We start from the raw sequence: 25,443 nt of genomic DNA, 5'->3' as shown, positions 1-25,443 counted from the left end.
GGGTGGCGAAGCGGTGGGCTGCTGATGACGTAACTGCGTGCACCCCCGGCCCGACCTGGGAGTGGGCGGGGCCCGAGGCTCGTGAGGACTGAGGAGCTCCCGAAGCTGCCGCAGCGCGCCCTGGGAGCGGGGGAGTGAAGGGCGCCAAGAGGAGCGGAGGTGAGCTGAGGTGCGGCGGGGCTGAGGTGCGGTGGGGCCGGCGCGGGGCGGGGCGGGGCGGGGCGGGGGGTGAGGCGGACGCGGGCTGAGGTGCGGTGGGGCCGGCGCGGGGCGGACGCGGGCTGAGGTGCGGTGGGGCCGGCGCGGGCTGAGGTGCGGTGGGGGCGGGGCGGACGCGGGCTGAGGTGCGGTGGGGCCGGCGCGGGGCGGGGCGGGGCGGGGGGTGAGGCGGACGCGGGCTGAGGTGCGGTGGGGGCGGGGCGGACGCGGGCTGAGGTGCGGTGGGGCCGGCGCGGGGCGGGGGGGTTTGGCTTAGGGCTTGTGGGGCTGGCGGGGAGGGGGGGCTGAGCTGAGGCGCTGTGCGGCTGTGCTCATGGGGAAGGGGGGCTGACTTAATTGTGGGGCAGGCTCTGCGCAGATGTGTGCTGAGATAGTGTGTCCTGTAGCTGGGGTCATTCTCACCTCACCCAATGCATTTGCGGGAGTGTATAGCACTCTGTCTGTCTGTCTGTCTGTCACTCTCACCTGCACTGGGGACCTGCCGGGGGTTTAAAAAAACAAAGCTAAATAGCTCATGACTTCGGAGTCCTGAGGCTGGAAATATTGATATGTTTACACATGCTGCAGTCATAGCTCTGACTGCTGTGTAGACCTGAGTCTTGTCTAGAGCAGTGTTTCTCAACCTCTTTGATACCAGGGACCAGCTTGCTGTCTTCCTAAATTGAGTCGGGAGATCTCAGGGACCGGCACCAGTCCACGGACCGGTCATGTAAAAACACTGGTCTAGAGCAGCTGAACTCGTGGGGTGCTAAACTTGCTGGGGGTATTTTAGAGGTTTTGGGAAGAGGATGTTCTTTGCATTCAAGCATTTCCTGAATACAGCAAGGCATGGGTCATTGTGTTTTTACTGCCTGCTATGTGTGTTTGTACCTTGCTGAAGAGGAATGTCAGTAGCAGTCTGCCTTAGAATAACCTGAATATGATTCTGGGATATATTAGCAGGAGTGTTGTAAGTAAGACACGAATAGTAATTCTTCCACTCTACTCCATGTTGATTAGGCCTCAACTGGATTATTGTGTCCAGTTCTGGGTCCACATTTCAGGAAAGGTGTGGACAAATTGGAGAAAATCCAGAGAAGAACAACAAAAATGATTAAAGGTCTAGAAAACATGACCTGTGAGGCAAAACTGAAAGAACTGGGGTTGTTTAGCCTGGAGAAGAGAAGACTGAGAGGGACATAAGTGTTCAAGTACATAAAAGGTTGTTACAAGGAGGAGGGAGAAAAATTATCCTGTCCTCATAGGCCAAGAACAACAAGAAGCAATGGGCTTAAACTGCAGCAAGGGAGGTTTAGGTTGTACATTAGGAAAATGTACTAATGGTCAGAGTGGTTAATCACTGGAATAAATTGCCTAAGGAGGGTGTGGAATCTCCATCATTGGAGACTTTTAAGAGCAGGTTAGGCAAACACTTGTCAGGGATGGTGTAGATATTACTTCGTCCTGCCATGAGTGCAGGGGACTGGACTAGATGACCTCTTGAGGTCCCTTCCAGCCCTATGATTCTATGATGCATCCACAGATAAAAAAAAATCTCAGTGCAATATATCTTCAACAGAAACATAGACCGCTCTATTGAAATGCATATCCCCTCTCCAGGTAGCTGCCAGAATTTGTGGGGAGGTCCAGAAGGGGAAGTAGCTTCTGTGTTCTTTTAACTAGTATGGATACAAAATCTGTCCTGACTGTTAGTGAAATAAAATGAAGCTGCAGTGGGTAGGGATCACTACTTGCCAAATGGAAAATGTTAATAGGGAGGGAGGGAGATTTGTGCCTTCCAGTGACAATGGCAAAAGTGATACTTTAAAAAAAATGATGGACTCAAGGGGCTGGAGGGCGTGGAAGCCTTTGTTGCCAAAATCCAGGGCAAGGATGTTAAGGACCAAAATTTGTCCCCATCTGAAGCTGTTTAGTAGCCTTCATGAAACAAAGTGGTAGGTCTCAACCAAGTTTGCTAGGAGACAGGTCTCCATTTTGTCCCTCTTGCACTAACTGACTCCTTTGGCAGGCTCAGATGGGAGGGCAGTGCCTAGCTGGGTCTGGGAGATGGAACTCCCCTATTGTGTTCTTCCAGGTCAAGGTGGGGGCATGCTGGCAGTGTGTGGGGTGGAAGCCTGCCTTACTGCCTGTGGTGTGTGGAGTAGATGAAGAGCCAAGTCAGTCTCCAGGGTTAATAAGCTGGCATCTTTCACCAGCACTAAACTCACAGAGCTTTAAAACTTGCCTTTTGGAGGATCTTGTTGCAAGGTGAAGTTGCCCCCAATGCATTCATGAAGTCTGAGGGGAAATGCAGGAAACCAACATGGTAAAAGAGCAGAGCTCTACTGCTGCCTGGGCTGTGCAGAACACTGTGATGGTTCTTGGGGTACCCAGTACTGAGTCAATATTTTACTCCCCAGGCTCCAGCGTGAGGGACACTTGCTTGTGCTTAACTGGTTGTCACCTCCATGGCACCACCTGTTTATTAGGCACCCAAGAACTCTCCTCTGAGCTATGCCAGCCCTTACTTTGCCTTACAGGTTAACAGTAGGTGTATCCCAGTCCCTGAGCCCCTTTGAAGTATTTGCCTGTAGTGTCCAGTCCATTAGCCACTGAAAAATCAAAGAAATACCCGGTCTGCTGTCCTCAAGGGAACAGTGTACACACCAGCCCGTATTATTCAGTTTAGGATCAGCACCTCACTTAATATCACAGCACTTATATATCTTTATAGTGGAAAACAAGAATAAGTTTATCATCAGACTACAGATTCTGGAGATAGTAAATTTATTGGGAACATATAAAGGTTACATATAAAACAAAATAGCAACATGGTTCTTGAAGTGCTTGCTTGTGTCCATTCCATGTCAGGTGTGTGCATGTGCTATATGTACCAGTGCTGGAGACTTTTCCCTCAGTGGTAACTGGAGAGCCGGCTGTCATGCCTCTTCAGTGGCAAGCGAATGCACTGGTATAAGGGTGCTGCCGTGCCCCGCCCCCACCCCAGTTCCTTCTTACTATCAGTGACTGTGCTGGAATGTTGTTGCCTCAACAAGCCTTCTATCAGTGGTCTCATCTGTAGATTTAGTGTACATAGTTTAAGTTTAATTAGATAGAAGTTAGTCCCACAGGGACATAGCCCCAGGGATGGGGCATGCCTCGGGCTTCAAATCATGTGCTTCATGTAAGAAGCCCATGCCCATAAACAGTCCTCACCAGAACTGCTTAATGTGTCTGGGTGAGACGCATGTTCGAAACAAGTGCTGGATCTGTGGAAACTTCAGACCCCGCACTAAAAAGAACTGGAACGTCAGGTTAAGAACACTCCTGATGGAGTCTGCTCTCAGACCAGACTCTGAGCCTGGCTGCTCTGACTCCGTGCCCAGTATATTGGCATCTACTCAAAATGCCCCACCAGCACCGATTTCATCCCGGCACTGGTCACCATCTCTAGTGCTGAAGAAGTGGCACAAGAAGCTGCACGCCAGAAGAGGATGCTCCGTGGCCCCTAAGAAGGACAAACAGAGTGGAGGAGGAGCTGAGACCCACCCTGGGCCACTTGGGTTGGCTACAGCCTCACCCATTAGAGTTCCCAGTCCTCCCTGGGACCTGCCTCCAACTCCTGACAGCAGTAGGTGGACCCGGCATCTCCCAATGCTGTCCACGCCCAACGCCTTTTAAGTGGTCAAAGACTTGCTCTCACTCCTGGTGCCACCCAAGTCCTCAGGAGAATAGACCTTTGCGCGAAGATGCCATGCTGGGGCAGCTGGCCAAGAATGGGTACAGGAGCAAGCCTACAATGGGTACCCCGCACAGATCCCCCGGATGCCTCAACACTGCTCTCTGATCCCTCATTGGTTACCGATGCCCCGGCAGTGGTCGCCAGGACCCTGTCACTGGTCCCCAGAGTACTGTCGGCAGCCAAATTCACGGTACTGCTCCCTGACCAGGGTCTCAGTGCCCATCCCTGGAGCCAGTGTCAGTCTCTGCAGCACCACTACCAGTCGCTGGAATACCATGATCGACTCCTAGATGCTCAGCACCTATCAACAGCATCCCGGCACCACTCCCCGATACTGGAACACTGCACCTAATGGTGCACTAAAGAATTGGAAATGAAGTTGGCATTGCCATGGTCCCCGGAAGAGGACCCCTTGGATTTAGAGGAAGAGGAGATCATCGTGCTCAGGGGTCAAGTGAACCCACCACGGCTGCAGGTTTCCCTCCCAGCTTACCACCAGGCTTATGGCCACCGACACAATGGCCTGGACCATGGCATTTCTGGAACCAATGGGAATTCCCTCCTGTCCCAGAGTCGCAGGTGCAATAATCAAGAACACCCAGGAGATCCTCAGCAACAGTGTCACGCCTTCCCCTGGACTTGGATGAAGAACTAGACCAAGCTGCGGGGGCTTCAGTGGTACCTCCGGAAGAGGCTACTCTGGGTGCCAAAGAACAGTCATCCACTCCACCCTTACCTGCCTCCTCCTCATCACCACCACTTGATGAGGCAGAAGCGGGTCCTTCTGCCATGGTCCCACAGGATGACGTTAGAGCACACCAGGAGCCACTCAAGAGGATAGCTGTGTATTTGGGCTTGGAAGCAAAGGAGCTGAAGGAGGCTGCTGATGCACTCTTTGACATTTTGGAAGCAGCAGCCCCTTCTAGAGTGGCCCTTCCCGTCCACAAAAGAGTTGTCAAGCTTGTCAAGGCTTGTTATGGCAAACCCCCTCCTCTCTGCCCCCTACATCTAAAAGGGCTGAGAAAAAATATTATTTGTCTGCCAAGGGGGTTTGAGTATCTGTACTCTCACCCAACCCCGGGGTCCTGGTGGTTTCAGCTGCCAAAGAAAGAGGCAGACAGGCAGTCAAGCTCAACCCCCAAGAATAAAGATGCGAAGAAGCTGGATCTCTTTGGCAGATTTATTTGACTGCTAGCCTCCAGCTCCACATATCAAACCAGCAAGCCCTGCTGACTATAACATATGACCAAATTCCACGGCTAAATTCACTGACTTCTTGCTCCAGGAGTGTAGGCAGGAGTTTGTGGCCATTTTGGAGGAGGGCAAGTCAGTGTCTGGAGCTTCCCTCCAGGCAGCCTCTAATGCAGCCAACTCAGCACCCAGAACAATGGCGTCAGTGGTTTCTATGTGGAGAGCCTTGTGGTTACAGTCATCTGTCCTTATCTGTGGATGTCCAACTGTCCATCCAGGACCTCCCCTTCAATAGTGTGGTGCTGTTCTCTGACCAAATGGACGCCAGACTGCACAGCCTAAAGGATTCTAGGGCTACACTCCACTCCTTAGGCCTGTACATTCTGCCTGTTTCCAGGAAGCATTTCAGGCCCCAGCAACCGCAGCGGTTCGCGGGACAGGCCAGGAGCGAGCTCTACAGGAAAAAGAGGAAGGGTTATGAACGCTGTCAAGGTCAAGCCCCTGCCGGCACTTCCCAGTCAGACTCAAGCTGCTACCCACCAGGCGGCAGGCAGGCCTTTTGAGGGTGTGCCCGGGGGCAGCCTAGTAGACTTAATTCCGGATCCAACCCTTCACTTCTTTTCAAACCGCCTTTCTCCCTACCTTCCTGCATGGGCAGCTAAAACGTCAGACAAGTGGGTGCTAAGCACCTCTGCAGTGGAGTACACCCTTCAATACATTTCGATTCCTCCTTCCCACCCACCCCCCCATACTTGTTTCTCTTCGGGGATCCTTTTCACAAGCAACTTCTCTTCCTGGAGCTGAAAGCTCTCCTAAGGGTAGGGGACGTACAGGAAGTTCCTCTACATCTGAGAGAGAGAGGGTTTTATTCCCGTTTACTGTCTAATCCCAAAAGCCAAAGGAGGCCTACAGCCCGTATTGGATCTATGTTGCCTTAACAAATACCTCAAGAAACTGAGGTTCCATATCATCTCCCTGGCGTCCATCCCGTCCCTGGATCCATGAGACTGGTATGCCACCCTTGACCTGAAGTATGCATACTTCCATTTTCCTTGGCCTCAGACCGTTCTTACAGTTTGTGGTGGGAGACGACCACTACCAATTCATGGCCCTCCTATTTGGCCTATCAATAGACCAAGGGTGTTCACACAATGTGTGGCAGTAGTTGCTCAGATGTCGGGGAATACAAATTTACCCTTACCTCAACAGCTGGCTCATCAAGTGTCGCTCAGAAGCTCAGGTCCAGCACGGTATCACAGGTTTATGGGCTACCTGCCAAGAATTGAGCCTGTTGGTAAATGAACAGAAATCTATATTAGTGCAAAGGATAGAGTTAATTGGGGCTGTCCTCGACTCTTTGCAGGCCAGAGCATTGCTACCTCAAGACAGACTTCAAACCATGTCAAACCTGGTCACCCCCTCACACAGCTAGGTTTGCCTCAGACTTCTGGGTCACATGGCATCATGTACCTACGTGGTACAATGTGCAAGATTGCACCTCAGACCCCTTCAAATGTGACTAGCATTGGTTTTACTCTCCGACAAGACACAGCCTTGACGTGATCCTTACAATCCCACCTTGAGTACTTGCCTCATTGGCATGGTGGACAAACCCTACCCACATAGCAAGAGGGGGGTTCCCTTTGCGGTCTGACACTCTCTCGGGTGCCTCAGACATAGGGTGGGGTACCCACCTTGGCTCCCTCAGGGCCCAAGGCATCTGGTTCATAGAGGAGCTGACATTACACACATGTCAGAGCTCAAGGCAATCCATCTAGCCTGCAAAGTATTCCTTTGTCTGATGCGGTATTATCTGTCAATATTTGTACTACCTTTCCCGACATCCATGTATTATGTCAATAAGCAAAGGGGAGCAAGATCCTCAGCCCTCTGCCAAGAAGCACTCCATCTGTGGGATTTCTGTGTGGGACATGTGATCCACCTCAAAGCCTCACATCTCTCGGTGGTCAAGAACACGTTGGCAGATCACCTCAGCAGGTCCTTCTCTTCCTGCCAAGTGTGGTCCCTGCACCCGAAGGTAGTCAGTTATCTTGCAGAGGTGGGGAACTCCCCAGATAGACCTGTTCAAGACCAAACAGAACAAGAAATGTCACAGTTTCTGTTCCCTGCAAGGATCTGACAGTGCCTCACTTCCTGATGCTTTCCTCCTCCCAGTGGTCAGGAGGCCTGTTGTATGCCTTTCCACCGATCCCTCTCTTCCACAAAGTCCTCATAAAGATCAAAAGGTACAAAGCGCGGGTCATAATAATTTCTTTGGCATGACTGTCAACGCTGGTTCAGCATGTTGCTGGACCTGGTGGTGGTAGCCCTTTGGATGTTCCTGGATCATCCAGATTTGATTTCAAAGGATCATGGTCAGCTGTTACATCCAGACCTTGCCTCCTTACATCTGATGGCATGAATGCTGCATGGTTAAGCCTTGAGGAGCAGGCTTGCTCCATTCAGGTTCAGAAAGTCCTGCTGGAAAGTAGAAAACCCTTTACTAGAGCGACTTGCCTGGTGAAGTGGAAACGCTTCTCCTGCTGGTCAGCAGAACAAAACCTCTCCCGAACCCAGATACTTTTACACTCCATTCTGGAGTACTTACTCCCCTTGAAACATCAAGGCCTGGCATTATCGTCAATCACGGTACACCAGACGGCCACCTTGGCTTTTTGCTGCATATCCAGCGCAGATCAATCTTCTCCCGGGAGATGGCAGCTAGATTCCTGAAAGGCTTGGAAAGGCACTTTCCACAGATCAGAGACCTGGTTCCCCCATGGGACCACAACCTAGTTTTGTCCAGACTCACTGGGCCCCCCTTTGAGCCCATGGAATCCTGTTCACTTCTGCACTCGTGAGAGCTTGCCTTTTTGCCAGCAATTACATTGGCGAGGTGAGTCTCCGAAATCAAGGCTCTAATATCGGAACCTCCCTACACTGTGTTTTACAAAGATAAAGTTCAGCTGTGCCCTCATCCTGCATTTCTACCCAAGGTGGTATTGCAGTTTCATGTCAACCAGGACATCTTCCTTCCAGTCGTTTTTTCTGAAGCCTCATAGCTCTAGCGAAGAGAGATGCCTGCTCACGTTGAACTGCAAATAGATCCAAACAAAATTTACTTTGCCAAGGTCTGTAGAAGCAGCCACTCCTCTTGAAATAATTAATAGGTCCCTTATTGCATAGAGTTTATCTCAGACTTTGTTTCCCAGACCTTTGCACTGGTGGGTGGGATCTGATGCAACTAATGTAATGATTCAACAGAAGAGTAAGCACTTTGTCCGTCTCTCAAATGGCTAGCTCTGCAAAGATGCTGGGTCCAGCCTGGTGCTTTTTTGTAGGCATCTCTGTTTCTGTGCCAGGATGGCAAGGACTGGTCTATGGGCTCCCACCTCCTTGTGAGAGGTAACTACTTACTTGCTCCCTGAGGGATTGGTGGGTCTCCAGATGACTGATCTTGGGGCAGGGGCATAGTCTTAATTGTTTTGCCAATCAAGTGCCCTGGGATATGCTATACAAATAAGAGCTGTTCAGAAGCACAGTACTGGTAGAGGGTTGGGGAGCAATAAGAATATGCTGAGTGGCAGGTAAGGGTGGGTGTGTGCATGTGTGCCTTCCCTGTTTTTCCCTTTGGCTAAGCCCCTCCTACCTAAAACCCACCAAAAAAAATATAAAAACAAACACTGAAACAATAGTGGCACTGCCCTGACGTTCGTAAGCCCTCAGGCTGTTGACTCTGCTGGTGTGCACTATCCCTCCCTCCCCTTTGCCTCTATTTTGATTGTAAGCTCTGCAGGGTTGTTTAGTTCTGTTTGTACAGTATTGTGGGCCCTAATCTCAGCTGGGCCTCAGGCACTATAGTAATACACAAAATAACTGAAAGCTGCTAGATTGGCAGATGGAGAAGAGGCAATAATGCACTCACCTGAGCAGTGTAGTGTTGTGTGCATGCAGGGGTTATATAGACTGAGTTCTAAGGAGTAGGGAAAGGATGGTGCAGTAGATAAGGCACTAGCCTGGCCTTCAGAGACTAAGGTTCAGTTCCCCCAGGCTCCCTTTGTAACTGTGGGTGAGTCTCTGTGCCTCAATTCTGTAACTATGAAATGGGGGATAATAGCACTGCCTTACCTTACAGGAATGCTGTGGTGATAAATGCATGACCGTGAGGTGCACAGACACTTCAGTGATTAGAATAATATAAGATAGTCAATGGGCAGAGATCTGGTTACTGAAATTATATTTTGCATCATAACTCTTCAGCATTCCTGTACTATGAAATTCAAAGCTTGAACGGCTGAGGTAACTTAATTTTAGCATAGTCTTTGTTGAGCTCTTCTTGCGTGATTGTTTCAGAGCCGGTTTGAAGCCTCTAAAAAGGATCATCCGTCTCTCCTGCTGCTTGTTAGAGAAGTTCCCATTACAGTAGTCATTAGGGTCTACTGGCTAGGCCAGGTGACCTACATTGGCAACCCCTAGGTTCTGCCTTTTGGTTATTTTTCTTCTCTATTCACTGACTTCCTCTGTAATGTGATTTGAGACCTTTGGATGGAAAGCACTGTATCAGTTTAAATTATCTTTATTACTAGGGCAACAAGCTTCCCATTTTAACTTATCCTCTCCTGTCTGGAAAGAGTATTGGGCCCCAATGCATGTGTTCAAATTCGGGAGATTCAAAAATTGAGTAGAATTGTCTGCATAATTTCTGTGTGTAAAATAAATGGAGGAGGAACAAAAGAGTTAGGGTAAGGATCAGGACTGGATGCTGTGGGAATTGGACCAAGGGAGGGGAGCGTGGTGGTCAGACATCCTGGGGTAACATGTTTGTGGGAGGAAGGAGCCGTGAAGCAGAGTTGTGGTAGTCTGGACTCTAGCTAACAATTTGTAACTTGTGAATTGATCGCATGTATAAAGGACAACCAGAATAAAGTCCAGACCAGTAATATATGTACTTAGTGCTTTAATAGAGCCAATTTCATAAAAGCTGAACACAATTGAGTCATATCAGCTGACAGGAAGAATGTTAATCAGAAGCATGTGAATGATTGTGAATCATTTAAGAACACCTTACGAGATGCCCCAAAGCTACAATCGAGAAAAGGCCATAATGGTTTTAAAAAAAAAAACAAAAAAAACAAAAAAACTGACTTGTTTTACAGGGACAGTGAAAGCCGGTCGGTATATAGAGGGACAGCGAGTGAGCACGCAAATGGAAGAAAAAGGAAGTTGATAGTAATGAATATAATCAGAAGTTAGGAATTGTAGAAAACTGATAAGGAAAGCAAAGGAACACAAGGAAGAATCTACAGCCAGCAGAGTTAAGGACAGTGAGTTTTTAAAATCTATTAGGAACAAAAAGAATCCTGACAATAGTGTTGGTCCATTACTAGATGGAAATGGTAGAATTGTCAATAATAATGCAGAAAAGTGAGGAGTGTTCAATAAATTATTTATATTCTGTAATTGGGGAGGTGGCGGGGGGGGGAGGGGGAGGAAACAGATGATGGTAGTCATATGGTGATAACACTCTTTTCATTCCACTAGTATCTCTGGAGGATGTTAAACAGAAGCTACTAAAGCTGGACATTTTTAAATGAGCAGGTCCAAGAGTTCAAAAAGAGCTGGTGAGAGACTTGCTTAGGCCTGGGTTTAAACAGGGCAGTCCTGCTTTTCTAAGGTTTGTCACCCATCTGGTACTGAGACAAAATCAGATGTGGTTTTATCAGGTATCAGACAGCAGGTGCTATTCTGAAGAGCCTGGCACCCCAATCCCACCACCGTGAACTTGGACGCATGGTGCGTGCGAGGTCACACCAGCAGGGGTGGGGGTCACACAGACGGGGGTGGACCCACATCACTCCCAGAAGTACTGGAATGTCTGGTACTCTGAGGTTGTGTGAGTGGCCACAATAAGCTTGCTGGACTGTTAATGTTGATTTCAATAAGTCTTGGAGCACTGGGGAAGTTTCAGAAGACTAGAAGAAAGCTAAAATTGTGCCAATTTTTAATAAGGGTAAATGGGATGACCTGGGTAATTATAGACCTGTCAGCCTGACATTGATCCTGGGCAAGATAATGGAGTGGCTGATATGGGACTTAATTAGTAAAGAATTAAAGGAGTGTAACATAATTAATGCAAATCAACATAAGTGTTTGGAAAACAGATCTTGTCAAATAAATTGATATATTTTTTATTAGATTACAAGTTTGATTGATGGCAATATTATTGTCATAATAGACTTCTTGGTACTGGATGACATTTTGATTAAAAAACTTGAATGATATAAAATTAACTTGGCACACATTAAATGGATTAAAAACTGGCTAGCTGGTAGGTCTCCAAATGTAATTGTAACCAGAGAATCATCTAGTTGGGTGTGTTTCTGGTGGAATCCCACAAAGATCTCATTGTGACCCTAGGCTATTTAATGTGCTTTAGCAATGACCTGCAAGAAAACATAAAATCATCACTGATAAAGGTTGCTAATGACACACAAATTAGGGGAGTTGTAAATAATGAAGAGGACAGGTTGCTGAGTCAGAGTGATGTAGATCACTTAGTACAAGCTAACTGTGTTTTGGTTTTTTTTTAATATGGCTAAATGTCAATGTATACATTTAGAAACAAAGAATATAGGCCATCGTACAGGATGAAGGACTCTATCATGGGAAGCAGTGACTCTGAAAAAGCAGTGACTTTGGGTGTTGTCATGGGTAATCAGCTGAACATGAGCTCCTGGTTTGATGCTGTGTCCAAAGTAGCTAATGTGACCCTGGGGTACATAAACAGGCGTCTCATGTAAGAAATAGGGAGGTTATTTTACCTCTGTATTTGGCACTGGTGCAACCAGTGCTGGGAATAAATAGTTTGTTCAGTTTTGTTGCCCACAATTCAAGAAGATAAATTGGAGAGCGTTCAGAGCAGAGCCAGCCATTAGAATGGTTAAAGGATTAGAAAACATGGTTGATAGTGAGAGTCAATCTGTTTTTAGTTTAACAAAGGGATGATCTGATTAGTCCATAATCTGTGAGCCTATGCACAAATTCAGATTCCTAGATTCCAAGGCCAGAAGGGGACCACTATGATCATCTAGTCTGACCTCCTGTATAACACAGGACATAGAATTTACCCATAATTCTTCCTAGAGCAGATCTTTTACAAAGACATTCAATCTTGATTTAAAAGTTCTTAGTGATGGAGAATTCACCACAACTCCTGTTCCAAAGGTTAATTACTCACTGTTAAAAATGTATACCTTATTTCCAGTCTGAATTTGTCCAGCCATTGGATTGTGTTTTATATTTCTATCTACATGGAGAACAAATATTTAATAATGGGCGTTTCAATCTAGCACTCCTGTATGTTTACAAAGACCGTATAAATCCTGTTTTGTTGTATACAGGAAAAATCAAACAGGAGGGAGTTTCTTTGCCCCTTTTTACCATCACCCAGCCCAAGAGCTCTTTAGGCTTTTCTTGGGGCTGTTGTATTAATTTAGCTGGAATAAATAGACCAAAGGTGTTGATATAACCCAGTCACTGTCCTCCATTAAACACTATTGTTAGGCTTAAGACAATTTCTAGTCTTAGTAATCTTAAGATCTATAAGAGCCACAACTGCCTTTTGTGTTTTTGTCTGTTTACCACCTATCCGTGAAGACTCCCCTCTCCCCCCCCGAGTATAACCTTAGTAGTTTGAATGTATTCACAAGTGACTAGATATAGAATTTAAAACATACTATGTAACTGTGGAATCAGGAAAATATTGATAGGATGCCCTAGGTCAAATGCCTGCCTGGGGTCCTAGACTTCCTGGCACCAGGAGTCCCCACTATGTGACATCCGGGAATGGTGTTTACCTATTCTGAGGTCAAATCATATAAACTCTGGGAACGGTATTTGCCCTTCCTGAGGTCATAAATTGTGTGGAATCTGGAAATAATATCTATAACAACAATCACTATGTAAGTGTGATCCTATATAATAAGTCTGTTGTATCTGATAGCAAAATGAAGCACCAGTAGCCAGCACAAAGCTGTGCTGCTTGGGCTTCCCCATAGCTATGGTTATTTGTGTGTGTCAATAAAACCTCTTCAGTATTGTCTGTGCTGCCTGATCCTTGGGGAAAGAATCCTTCGTGCTTTACACTATTAACAAGGTTCGGAGACCTTAGCAAGCTTAGTACCATAGCAAACACACCATTAACAATAACTTTAAAAATAAAGAAAAGAAGGAAAAATAGTTAATATATTTGAAATGTAAAGTATTAAGTGTAGGCCTTTCATGAACAATGAAAGAAAACCGAAGTAAGGAAATGGAGGTTAACAATGGACGAAGCATGAATTCACAAGTGGTCTTGTAAATAATACATAGCTAGTAGATAAAGAAATAATAGGAAAAAGAGTAATGTGTGTTAAGCTTGCAACTGCACCTTTGCTTATTAGCACACTTCGTAGTGCATTGACAGCTCATAATCTCTACAGGAATTGGTTCACAAAATTAGTAAAACAAGCATGAAGTTTGATACAATTTAGAGTGCAATGCACATGTGTCAGTGTGCTTTAGAATATGTATTATAATCTGATTTATAATTATGTACATTGGAGTTATGCTCCCTAACCCCCTCCCTACACCTGAGCCTGATCACCTCAGGTGTATCTTTATGAAATGCCAGTAAAGAATCCTTAGTGACAGGTCTGGATTTGAAACGAGTTTTTGGATTCCAGAGAACTAGATAAAGTGTTCTCCCTTGACTGGATGAGGTATTCAGGATAAGCCTAGTGGAAAAGGCTTTGGACAGAATCCCAACGTTAAGTAAGACTTTAATTTTTAGCAACATTTCCTTGTTCCCTTTTCCTTTAGCTGGGGTGCTTTATAGAAGGAAAAACCCTCTTGTTTAGCAATCTTAGATCATAGAAGATTAGGGTTAAAAGGGACCTCAGGAGATCTAGTTCAACCCCCTGCTCAAAGCAGGACCAACCCCAACTAAATCATCCCAGCCAGGGTTTGTCAAGCCGCATCTTTAAAAGATGGTATCAAAGAGGGTAATAACTGTCATTTTTGTGTAAATGAGAAGTTAGTTGAGATGGGCTGGAGTTGCTGCTTCTGCTAGTCCAGATCTGTTTTATCTCAGGCAGTGTTTGGGATTCAACTGGAGTTGTTAGGGGTGGCGATGTTATCTAGATTCTTCTCGCTGGCTCGGTTTGGTCAGGACATCCCCCAGAATTAGGACGAAGAAGGTCCAGTGTCCCAGGAAATGGTGTGGGGTAGCAACCATATAATGGCGAAGATTGTTCCAGTAGCCTCCATCCATTCTGCCTTCTGTGCCCCCCAAGCCTCTCTCTTTAAGTACCCAAAATAGTGGAATAGCCCATCCCCTTATTTGCTCACCAGTTATAGCTAATATCCGATACACCAATTTTTGTTCATTAATTTTCAGTTCCACATCTTCTGTTTTTACCAAGCATGATTTCAGCACAGTCCTTGAGTTATATCACTAGGTTTTTTGGTTTAGACTAGTTCTATCTGCCTCCCTTCCATACCCTTTCCCATAAACATTTGTTCTAGGTTAATGTGATGCTTTATAAACTGTCATATACTTTTTTTCTGTTGACCTCACAATTAGAATAAATTTGTAGGCCTGATTATCACATTAGGGTCATACTCTCAGTGCTTGTTCAGTTTGGCTTTCTACAATTTTTGTGTCTCTTGTATTTCTCTCCTGCACAGACCAACCACTCTACCAAACAATCCTCAGCAGAGCTCCCCACCCACACTGAGTGGTGAAATGAATTTGTTTTAATCTGAGGCCCCTATTGTTTCTTGAGTTTATTTTGAATGAAGTTTACATCACTGGTTTCAAAGCATTTTAGTCCAACCTATAACAATATTCTTCTCTCATTTCAGTGTGATTACTCTCTGTAGAGTCAGTGAACTTCCTGTGCTGTTTGTATAGTTTAAAAAAAAAAAAAAGGAAATGCAATAGTACACTCAGAGTGGCAAGGCAGGACCTGGAAGTACTTTAAACTCCTTAATGAACATTGATAGGGTTCCAAGTTGGCAGTGTCCCTTTAAACATGGGGCTGGGATAGTGCCTGAGTGGTGCATATGACCTGTCCTTGTATGTCACAGAGTCATGCTCTAGCCAGGAGCTTTTGCAGGTCTGTTACGTTGTTCTGTAAATGGTTGTAATATGCTTTGGTTTTGTTTGTGCAGATGAGACCAAGTCACAATTGGTTTTGCAGTATAAATGATCCCTGGCTTAAGCACCATCCATGCTGGGTTTCAAACTGAGTTGAGATCATATTTAAACTCCTACAGATAAAACTGTTTAACAGGCATTAGCTGGCTGGTGTGTAACTGTGGTTACCTGACCCTTTCTTCCCCACAGCTGGGGAACACAGCTTGGTGCGGCACAGTAGGGTGTGTGGACTGGCCCCTGCCTAAGTGCTCCAGCATGTCTGGGTTGCTGTCCACGTTAACAAGACTATAATGCTGCAGTTAATGAAGCCGGGTATGTCTAGCATAGGGATGTAAAAGCCTAAATGTTTAAATGGTAATCAGCTGTTTAAATGTTTTAAATAGGTGATTACCTTTAAACTGAGGGGGAAGGGAGCGGCAGGTGAGAGCAGCTGGGCAGCTCTTGCTGCGAGGGAGGCATGGAGCCTAGCAGGGGGGAGGCAGGGGAAGAGTTTCAGCTAGGCAGCTGTCGCTTGGTAGTGAGGAGCAGAGTCCAGCACTGCTTCCTCCCCCCTGCTTTTAAATGTTCTATTTTTAGAACATTTTTAACAGATTCTTTATTAAATGAATTTTTACTTCCCTAATCTAACAGAAATAAGATGGTTGCCACCCAAGGAGTTGGCTGGACTGCATGGATCAGGACATGGGTCTGTCTGCATCTTACTCACTCCTTTTTTTTGGTCTCTCTTCTCAGCCAGATTTACTGCACTGGGGATCTCCTGAAGCAGGTCCAGCTGGCCAGGCTTTTCTCTGATGACAAGCACTTCGTTGACATGCCATTGCGGGAGTCTCCAGGTCAGCAGTGGCAGTGTGGCCAGGGCCACGGAGCTGTTGGGTTTACTCTTTTCCTTCCTGCCAGACACCTGAAGTCTAACCCCACACCCGCCTGTGCCGCAGTTGGTGCCAGCTGCCTGTGGGCCCATCCCACCACACTGGCCTAATGAGTGGGAATCTTGGCACTAATTCACAGATGTGCTGTGCCCCACGGGTATTAGTGGGAATGGTGGCACCATGCCCTGGTACATACTGCACCAGGTAGCCCCAATGCCTTCACCACGCATGGTCCCCAGGTTGGCAGAAGCTCAGCCAAGGCAGGAGGCAGTGATGGCTCTTTTTTTTTCTTTTTCCCAGAACTAGTTCTGAAGACGTTTCAGCAGCTGGTGAGCGTGACTCCAGGGGGGATATTGTCCAAAAAGCAGCTGCAAGAGTTTGTGAGCTCATCTTTCAGTGACCCTGGACAGGAGTTTGAGCAATGGGAACCTCAGGACTGGACAAGCAGGTACAAAATGGAACCGAATGGGGGCCCCAGTAAGAGCCTCAGGGAATTCTTTTGACAGTTCAATGGGAAGTGGCTGCCCTTGGCAACTGGAGTAGCTGTGCTCTGCCCAGGTGATGGGAGTAAGGGAACTAGACTGCACTGTGCTGGGCTCTGTCCCGTGCTGGATATGGGGGCTGACTACAGCTTTCTTGGGAAGTGATGAATTTGTTTTTAGTGCCTGGGGGATGTGGTAGCTGTAATCAGTGCAAGGGACTGACAGGTGCTGCAGGCTTCCCATTCACAGTGCTGCCAGTGCACCTCACCCTAATCTGCAGCCTCCCAGCTATTCCAGCTCTGCCGGTGCCCCAGCCTGCAGACCCTGCTGCTGGTCTGGTCTTTGAGTCTAGTCTTGAGCATAGGCTGCCAGTTATGATGACTTGGAACAGAACATGAGAATGGCTGTTCAGGCTAACCCCCTTCAGGCCTCCAAATCCACCTTTGATCTACTGAGGATTGAAGCTCAGGTCTCTAGAGCTGAATTGCTAGTTTAGCCACATTCTAACCTGTGCACTTCATGGGGGAGGAAGAAGCCAAGAAGGAGGTGTGACCCATAGATTGCTGTGCTATATCAGGCAGGGGTATTTCACATGCAGTTTCTGGAGACAACCCTTGCCCCTAGTGACTGGGTGCTTGGTTGCAGCTGTCTCCTCTCTCGAGTGTATTTCCTTCTTTATCTTCTAGCCCCCAGATTCTAGCCAAGATTTCTGACCCAGAACTCCAGGCATGGGCATCGGATCTGAACGCCAAGTGGAAATCCTTGGGGAGAAAGGTAGAGAAATGGGGGGAGGTAGTATGACCCTGCTCCTGTGCATGGTACTTCAAAGGAGTGTGGTGAAGATTTGTCCCAGGCTAGTTCCAGGGGCTGTGGGAGGGATTACTGGCTCAGGGATATGGGGATTGTGGATAGTGGTGACCAGCGTGGATCATCTCTTTTCTCAGATCAAAGATGATGTAAGGGCTCATCCGATGTTTTACTCTCAGATTTATGTGCCGCACCCTCTGATGGTGCCTGGTGGCAGGTTCATTGAATATTACTACTGGTGAGTAACACCTGGTGGGTTGGAGCCTTGTCCTGGTTACACCTCAAACTTATCTAGTTGCAGCCACATCTGTAACTGGCGCCTCGGCCCTGCCCCATACAGGTTGAGCTGGCAAGTTGCTGAGCCTTGCAGTCACTGGCACCATTCCCCTGGCCATTAAGCTTGGGGGCGTTGTTTCAAGTAATTGTACTTCCTGAAATGGTGTGGTGGGCTGTCCTGTCCTGTCCCACACTGGGTATGGCCATGACTGTATGGTGAGGGTGCAGACAGACGGTCCTCAGCCACGGCCTGAACCCCATTCCTCAGCAGGGCATTGGGTGTGATCGTGGACCAGATTACATTTGATTCATGCAGGGCCACAATCCTAAAGCATCTAGGACTGCTCTTGCAGCTGCTTTTTTTGTGCTGCAGGGATTCCTACTGGGTGATCGAAGGGCTGCTCCTCTCTGAAATGACAGCCACAGCCAAGGGGATGATACAGAACTTCCTGTACCTGGTGGAAAGGTGAGAGCCTTGCCTAAGGCACTTGGAGAGAGGAGGCTGGCTGGAGGCTTGCTCCCTTCCTCCCTCAACTCTGAAGCCACTGCTTCACTAGCATGAATAACTGGCCAAGTGATACAGCCCTGGCTCTGGCAAGGCCTTGTGCTGACAGGCTGTCACTTTGAGGATCCTTTGGGGGGACAGTTGGGGATGCTTCTGTAGGCCCCTTCCTCCTCCTCCTCTGGGCTGTTAACACATGGGCTGTCTCTCAATGGGCAGGTATGGGCACGTCCCAAATGGAGGGAGAGTCTATTACCTGTGCCGGAGCCAGCCACCTTTCCTCACCCTGATGATGGAAGCCTATCTGGCCCATGCCAGCGACATGGAGTTTCTCAGGTGGGCATGAGGTTTTGCTAGGTGTCACCAAGCTCTGTATGTCCCAGGGAGCAGGAGTGGATTCTCCTTGCCTCTGCCCCCACCCCCATGGCTGGCACCAAACCCTTGGGCTCTCCCTCAGGATCAGGTCCTTGGGCTGGCACTCTGTAACCTAAGACAATAAAGTTTCCCCCTTCTCCTGTGGTGACAATGAGCATCTTGCATAGCAGTGGGGGTGGGGATTGGCTGCATGCACAGACAGCTGGGATCTGGGGTGACCTACTGTGCTCCATATTCCAGGTGTCTTGTGACTCTCTCTCTCAAACCGCCCCCCCCTTTCCCCTCCCCGCCATGCTCCTGGACACACACATGCCCCAATCCATGCCCTCTCCTCTTAGCCTAGAGATTTCTGAACACACCGCAGATCCCTGTGAGCCAGGCTACTCTCAGCAAGAGCCCATCACTGAAATACTGGGTACAGCAATGCTACCTGTTCCATCCACTGACTGGTCCCAGGGCCGGTGCAGTCTGCTCTCTGCTTGGCCAGCATGTGTGAGGCAGCAGGAGCATTGCTCCCAGTCATGCTCTATGCTGCATATGCCCTTCTAAATAGACACTCAGCATCATCCCGCTGGGAAATTCCCTGCAACAGTTCATTCCCTACTGGGCTTCCTGTTCTCCTGCCATCTGCCCAATTCCTGGGTAGATCCATGACTGGATGACTTGCTCCTCATGGAATGAGACTCCTCCGTGAGAAGATACCATATTTGGTCTGATTCCCAGGGAGAGTATCCATCTGCTGGAGGTGGAGTACGAGTTCTGGCAGAGGAATCGCTCTGTGATCATCACTGTCGGGGGCAGGAATCACACTCTGAACTACTACAACGTTCAGATCGGGGAGCCCAGGTACTGCCCAGCAAGCCCTGTCTGATGGAGTTACGTTAGAGGGGGAGCCAGGACTCCTGGGTTCTATTCCCAGCTCTGCCACTGAGGGCTGTGGGCTTTGGGCAAGTGACTCACCTGCCTCTCCTGTACCTCAGTTTCTCCATCCACAGTGTGGGATAATCCTCCCTCCCTGCTTCCCTCGTGGGGGCTATTGATCATGCATAGCTCCAGCAAAGCTCTATAGTGGCACTGAGTATTTTCCAGAGACCATTCCCCTGCCCTTTTCTGGACCCATGCAGTGGAGACAGGTGCCCAATGGGCATGGTTGTGTCACTGTCTCATCCCAATCTTGTCCTGTGCTGGGACATTGATATCCCAGTGCAGAGTGAGTTGCCCTTCTCCAGCCCCTGCGGTAAACAAGCTGCTGCAGGAAGCCATGCCTGTCCCAGGGCATGCACCGGCAAGACCAGGCACTGCAGGGAAAGGTGGTATGGCCTCCTGTTACCTTGCGGGCCATGTCCCTTGGAGACTTGAGGGTCCACTGTGCAGACAGCTTGAGGAGGCCCTGTCCAGCTGAGCGGCTGGGTTGCTGGTTGAGATCTGGAAGTGCTGAAGGTGGGATGAGAGTGAAGCCGTGTCTTATGAGATTTGTGCTGTCCTTGATGTCAGACAGGGCCACCGTGCTGCAGTGCCTGGCAGCTGGTCCCTGTAGCTGCCTGCGCTGCAGTGCCACTGGTAGGATTTCACACACCACCTCAGTTTCTGGGTTCCCCTTTGCAGCCCCACTGTGAGACCCTGCCCTGCATGCTAGGCATCCCAGCCTTTGCCTGCTTAGGGCAAGACAGTGTCTAAGAGCTGGACTGACCTGGTGATCTCTGTCTCCTGTCCTCTGTCCACCATCCACTGCAGACCAGAGTCCTACAGCAAAGATTGGGAGTTGGCAGCCAACTTAAATGAAGGTAAAGAGATGTTTCTGTGATGGGACCGTGCTGTGTCCCTCTAATGCTCACTTAGAACAGAACAGTCCCTGCTGCTCTTCATTGACTGCACCTAAATATGGGCACTCATATGCCAGGGGGAGGCGGAACAGCTGGGTGGGGGGCAGGGAGAGATTCTTGGGAACTGGGAAGGGTTTAGATATGGAATTCCCTTTTGTGGGAGGTGAGGCCATGGCGCAGATGTGATGGCATTGGAGGGTAGGCCATGGATTCTTTTGATCACTGCTGGAAGTCTCTGCATAGAATCCTGCTGTCCTTGGGAAGGTGGGTGGTGGGATCCTGCTGAGATGGTTTCATTCTCCTTGGACTGCATGGGTTCAGGCTCCTACGTGTCCCCATGGCTCAGCCAGGGAAACATCATGTCAGTTCTGCAGGACAGGATTCACTGGGGCTCCCCAGCCTTGGTGCTCTGACCGTTCCTTCTCTCTAAGGAGCCTTGGGATGGAGTTAAAAGTGTGATAGAAGCTGTGTAACCACTGTTCCAGCTGAACCAGCATGGCCCTTATGTGTCTGTGCTTGGGGGTCAGTGTTCTGGCTTAGGGTCCCTGCTCTAGAACGTAAGAACGGCCAGACTGGGTCAGACCAATGATCCATCTAGCCCACTGTCCTGTTTTCCGCAGTGGCCAATGCCAGGTGTTTGAGGGAAGGAACAGAACAGGTAATCATCAGGTGGTCCATCCCCTGTTGCCCATTCCCAGCTTCTGGCAACACACTCTTCTATCCTCATTACCCCAGTTTGGGGACCTGGTTCCAATTGTATTGACCCACATCCCATCAGAACCTGTGTTCAAGTCCCAGATCCTTTCTCTGCCATTTCCTGCCAGGGGCCACCCTGGACAGAGGCACTAAACCTTCTACCACAGGGACATTTAGTAGTATCTGGTGTCAGTCTGTGCGTGTCTTGCAGATGCCAGGCAAGAGCTCTGGGCAGAGTTAAAGTCCGCGGCAGAATCAGGCTGGGACTTCTCCTCTCGTTGGTTCCTATCCTGGCCTCCCCCACTCCCTGCAACACTGAAGGACACCAAAGCCAGTGCCGTGCTGCCAGTGGATCTGAATGCCTTTCTGTGCAAAACCGAGCACCTGCTGGCTTCGTTCTACAGGATGCTGGGTAAGGAGCCCGTTGGGAAGTGCCTACCTTGGAAGGATTGATGCCCGTGGAGTCTCTTCCCTCTCCATGAGACAGGGACATGAAATGGTGGTGTTGGGGCAACATATCCTGTGAGGGGAAAGGCCCAGCATCCTGTAGTATTGCTGCCCACAGAGAGAACAGTTTGTGTAAAACATCAGTGAATCCCAGTGGCATCTTCCTGCAAGTGGCAGAAGGAAACAGTTTAACCCTTCTCTGCCCCAGGTAAAGCCACTTCGACCCTCACTTCATTTAACTCAGGTATTGGGAGCCCGGGAGGGGGAGGGGGTCAGGTGTGTGTATGGGATGGGCCTTGTCTAGGGCACCTGCCTTTCCCCAGCCAGGAGCTGTGTCAGCAGATAGTCAGGAGCTGGAAGGCTGCAGCTGACTCTGTATGAGCTACGGTGGATTGCGGCTTCCTCCCCTTTGATACTGAGCAGAGGCCACATGCCATGCTGATCAGAGTGCACTGGGGCTGGAGAGTCTGCAGTGAGGGTTGCTTTGGGCCACAGCAAAAACTGAGGCTGTGCTGTGTGGTGCTTCATCCGTGGATGCCCCATATGCCCCTCACTTGTGCAAACATCCCTTCTCTCTCTAAGGAAACATCAGCAAGGCTGCCCAGTTCCAGGCCGCTCTGGAGCGCAGGCTTGAGGCTGTCCAAGCTGTCTTTTGGAATGAGGCTGTTGGAGTCTGGCTGGACTTCAACCTCCTGAAGAAGCAGCAAAACCTGGCCTTCTACCCCTCCAACCTGGCGCCCCTGTGGACTGACTGCTTCTCCGACCAGGCTGCAGCTGAGAGGGCAGTGCAGTACCTAGAGGTGTGCTGGGTTCATGTGGGTCAGAGTCCCCAGCCCAGCAGACCAGTCAATCGTTAGCCCATCACCTGGGAGTGCTCCTGGCAGACAGTGTCCACTGGAGGGTGCTGCATACTTTCCTTCTGAGCCCGGCATATGCTATCTGCACAGAGCAGAGCAAAGTGGAGCTGGAGCCTCGTTCTCATGTGGCCCCATCCCAGGTATTTGCCAAGGGATTCCTAGGACCTGCTCCTCCAGCTCAACCCATTAGTGACTCCAAGAGGCCCTGCCAGCTTCCCACACTGGGCCACTTGCTTCCATCTCAGGAGCTGGGCTGGGCTAGTGGCCGACCAGCTCGGCTAACAGCATCCTGTCTGCCTAGATCCCCCTCTGCAGCCTACTGTCTCCTGTCTGGTGACGTACAGGGGAGCCCCGTGCCACCATTCAACATGCTGCCTACATTTGCAGGGGAGCACAGTGCTGTCCTACAAGAATGGGATCCCGACTTCACTTGCCAGGACTGGGGAGCAGTGGGACCTGCCCAACGCATGGCCTCCACTGCAGCACATGGTGATTGCAGGTGAGGGCAGGGGAGTGCTGTGCTCAGATCCAGCTGTTTGCAGGGCAGGAAGCCACACTGGAAAACTTCCTGGGTTTGGTATCAACCCACCAAGCTGTTTTAGGACTTGGCTCTTCTTTCCTTTCCTTGCACCTTTTCCCAGCTGTGCTCTAGGTATTACATTATCCCCTCTCAGTCCCTGCCCTCCACTCCGATACTGCTTTGTATAGCAGTTAATTGGTCCTGTTTCTGCAGGTTTGGTTCCTGACTGCAGCTACAGGCCAGGCCAGATGCGCTGCTGTGAGCGCAGGTGTCATTCTGCCATCTTGGTTCAGGGGAAACCCTCCCACCTGGGGCTTTCCCAAACTGCTGCTACAGTGGGCCACCGAACCACTGACACTGCTTGGCAGAAAAGCCAGGTGGCTCCAATAACCCTCCTCAGAGCCGTGGGAGAGTCCATAATCCCTGAGGGCCTTGGCTTGTGGCTTTCATTTGGGCAAATTCCACAAGGTTTGGGCCCAACTTGTGGAAGCCTGCTTTTTTTGGGAGGGATGTGGGCAGGAAGAGGGTAGTACTGTACAAGCCCCTGCCTGGCTTCCCGAGGTGGTCTTGAGCTCCAGTGAGGGTCCTAGAGTCACCTCTTGCAGGGATGGGCAGGCTACTGTTTGCAGGGGCTCCCGTGGCCAGATCCCTGACCTTTTGGCATTTATCTGTGTTCATAGGTTTGGCCAAGTCCAACTCCTCAAGAGCCAAAGAAGTTGCCTTTGCCCTGGCTCAGAATTGGGTCAGAACCAACTTTGCCTTATATAAGAAGTACCAGGCCATGTTCGAGAAGGTAAGCCATTGGGGGTCTCCCTCAGCCAGGCCACAGCCCCTGGAGCTTGTCCAGTGGAGTTCATGCACATACCCTCCCCCGGCACCCTGCATCTGGTGGTGGTCACCTTACAGTGCCTAGGGCCTACATGGAGACTGGGCTGCTGTCCTAAAGGACCCATAGCTTGTCCATCTGTATTCAAAGAAGAGCCCCAGTTGTCGAGGCACCAGACCCAAGCTCAGCCGCTGGGTGCACTTGAGCAGGGGTAAACCTGTCCAGTGTGGGGGTAGGCGTGACTGGTCAGCAGCGGGTCTCCCCTATCATGCTATGGCTGTTCTTTGTCGTGCTGTCAGGGCTAGGGACCTGTCCCTTCTCTCCTTCTCCAGAACCTGGTGTACAGCTTCCTCTACCCCAAGCACCTGTGCTTACCCTTATTCCTGAGCACACGTCTTCCCTGGACTCTGTTGGGCCCAAGCATTCTAGCCCCCATTCTAATGGGGCTTTCTGAATAATCCTCTCTCTCCCCAGTACAATGTGGATGGAGATGGGAAGCCAGGGACCGGTGGAGAGTACCAAGTCCAGGTAACAGCATGTGCTGAAATGTTTCAGTGCCTACAGGGTAGGGCTGTGTGCTTGCAGAACCTCTCTGTAGGCATGAGAGACATGCTTTCCTCTTGCTCTTCCTCCAGACAAATTGCGGGGCTGGCAGCTACTGTAGGCTTCATCAGCCTCCATGCTGCAGCCATGTGTGAGCTCCTGCCCTGGCTAACAGGAGCAGGAGCCTGTAAGGGATTGCTAATGCTGCCTTCTCCCCCACCAGGAGGGATTTGGCTGGACCAATGGTGTAGTCCTGCAGCTCTTGGATCTCTATGGCAACCGCCTGACCTCTGGCTCCCCCTCCCCCTCCTCCTGGGCCTGGATTGTTGCTGCCTGCATCTTCCTCCTTAACCTGAAATAAGGAAGTGGTTTGGGCTCCCAGCAGCAGGGCCAGAAGAGATAAGCCCATGTATACTAAACAGCGCTGGCCCCTGGAAGGGAAGGGAAGCTCATCTGGGCAGCCACCTCTTTCTCTACCTGCTGGGGCAGCAGTGAGCCACAGGTGAACAATAGCTGTGCCTAAAGCCCTGTGCATGCAGCCCTGCTGAGCCTCCATCCTGCAATTCTGCTCTCATGCTCTTGCTGCTTCATTAGGGCTTATTAAACTGCTCTCTGCTGCCATGAAGCAAATGCCTGCATTAGTGGCTACTGGGTCAGGCAGGGCCCTGATCCTTGTGGAGGTCTGTACTGAGGCCTCCTTCATCCCCCGTAGTCTTAGGGCAGAGCCTGGCTATGGGGGCTGAGTACTGGTCCCTGACCCCCTGGTATTGATGGCCGTTACACAGTGCCATACTGAGGGAGTGTGTGCTGTGTATCCTCCTCCATATCGAATGAGTTGTTACAGCTTCAGCACCTTGGCTCTATAGCGTAAGCTGTAGCAGCTCATGGTTTAATCTTTGGAGGGCCTCAGGTCAGTCTCTAGTGTGGCCATCACACCTGCATTTGCTACAAGCAGAGAAAAGAAGCATGCTGCTGCTCCTTGGTCCCATTCCTTGTCAGTGTTCTCTCTGCAGCATGCAGCCCCATGCCTGCAGTGGTGAAAAGTGAGACACATTTCTGCTTGCCATTGCTGTACCTTCGACTCCCTGCCA

General features: G+C 49.5%; 1 protein-coding gene across 3 annotated transcripts; it reads left to right on the top strand.

The window, feature by feature from the left end:
* Positions 1-25: 25 nt before the first annotated feature.
* On the top strand, positions 26-25,275 carry TREH (trehalase). Of its 3 annotated transcripts, none has more exons than XM_067566432.1 (15): positions 26-159; positions 16,062-16,162; positions 16,499-16,646; positions 17,367-17,454; positions 17,625-17,725; positions 18,137-18,229; positions 18,485-18,601; positions 19,364-19,486; positions 20,375-20,424; positions 21,371-21,571; positions 22,189-22,406; positions 22,851-22,962; positions 23,664-23,776; positions 24,284-24,337; positions 24,576-25,275. In XM_067566432.1, the coding sequence occupies exons 2-15, from the start codon at positions 16,141-16,143 to the stop codon at positions 24,711-24,713; spliced, it is 1,578 nt and encodes a 525-aa protein (XP_067422533.1). In that variant the 5' UTR covers positions 26-159; positions 16,062-16,140; the 3' UTR covers positions 24,714-25,275. The 3 variants fall into 3 exon arrangements, with proteins under 3 accessions (XP_067422533.1, XP_067422541.1, XP_067422526.1); XM_067566440.1 differs by lacking the exon at positions 26-159 and adding an exon at positions 166-185; XM_067566425.1 differs by lacking the exon at positions 26-159 and adding an exon at positions 8,399-8,536.
* Positions 25,276-25,443: the final 168 nt, after the last annotated feature.

Source organism: Emydura macquarii, unplaced genomic scaffold, assembly GCF_026122565.2.
Source record: "Emydura macquarii macquarii isolate MOO-44397 ecotype Brisbane River unplaced genomic scaffold, CSIRO-AGI_Emac_v2 contig_312, whole genome shotgun sequence".
NCBI classification, from domain to species: domain Eukaryota; kingdom Metazoa; phylum Chordata; order Testudines; family Chelidae; genus Emydura; species Emydura macquarii.
This window is presented reverse-complemented; position numbering and strand designations above follow the sequence as displayed.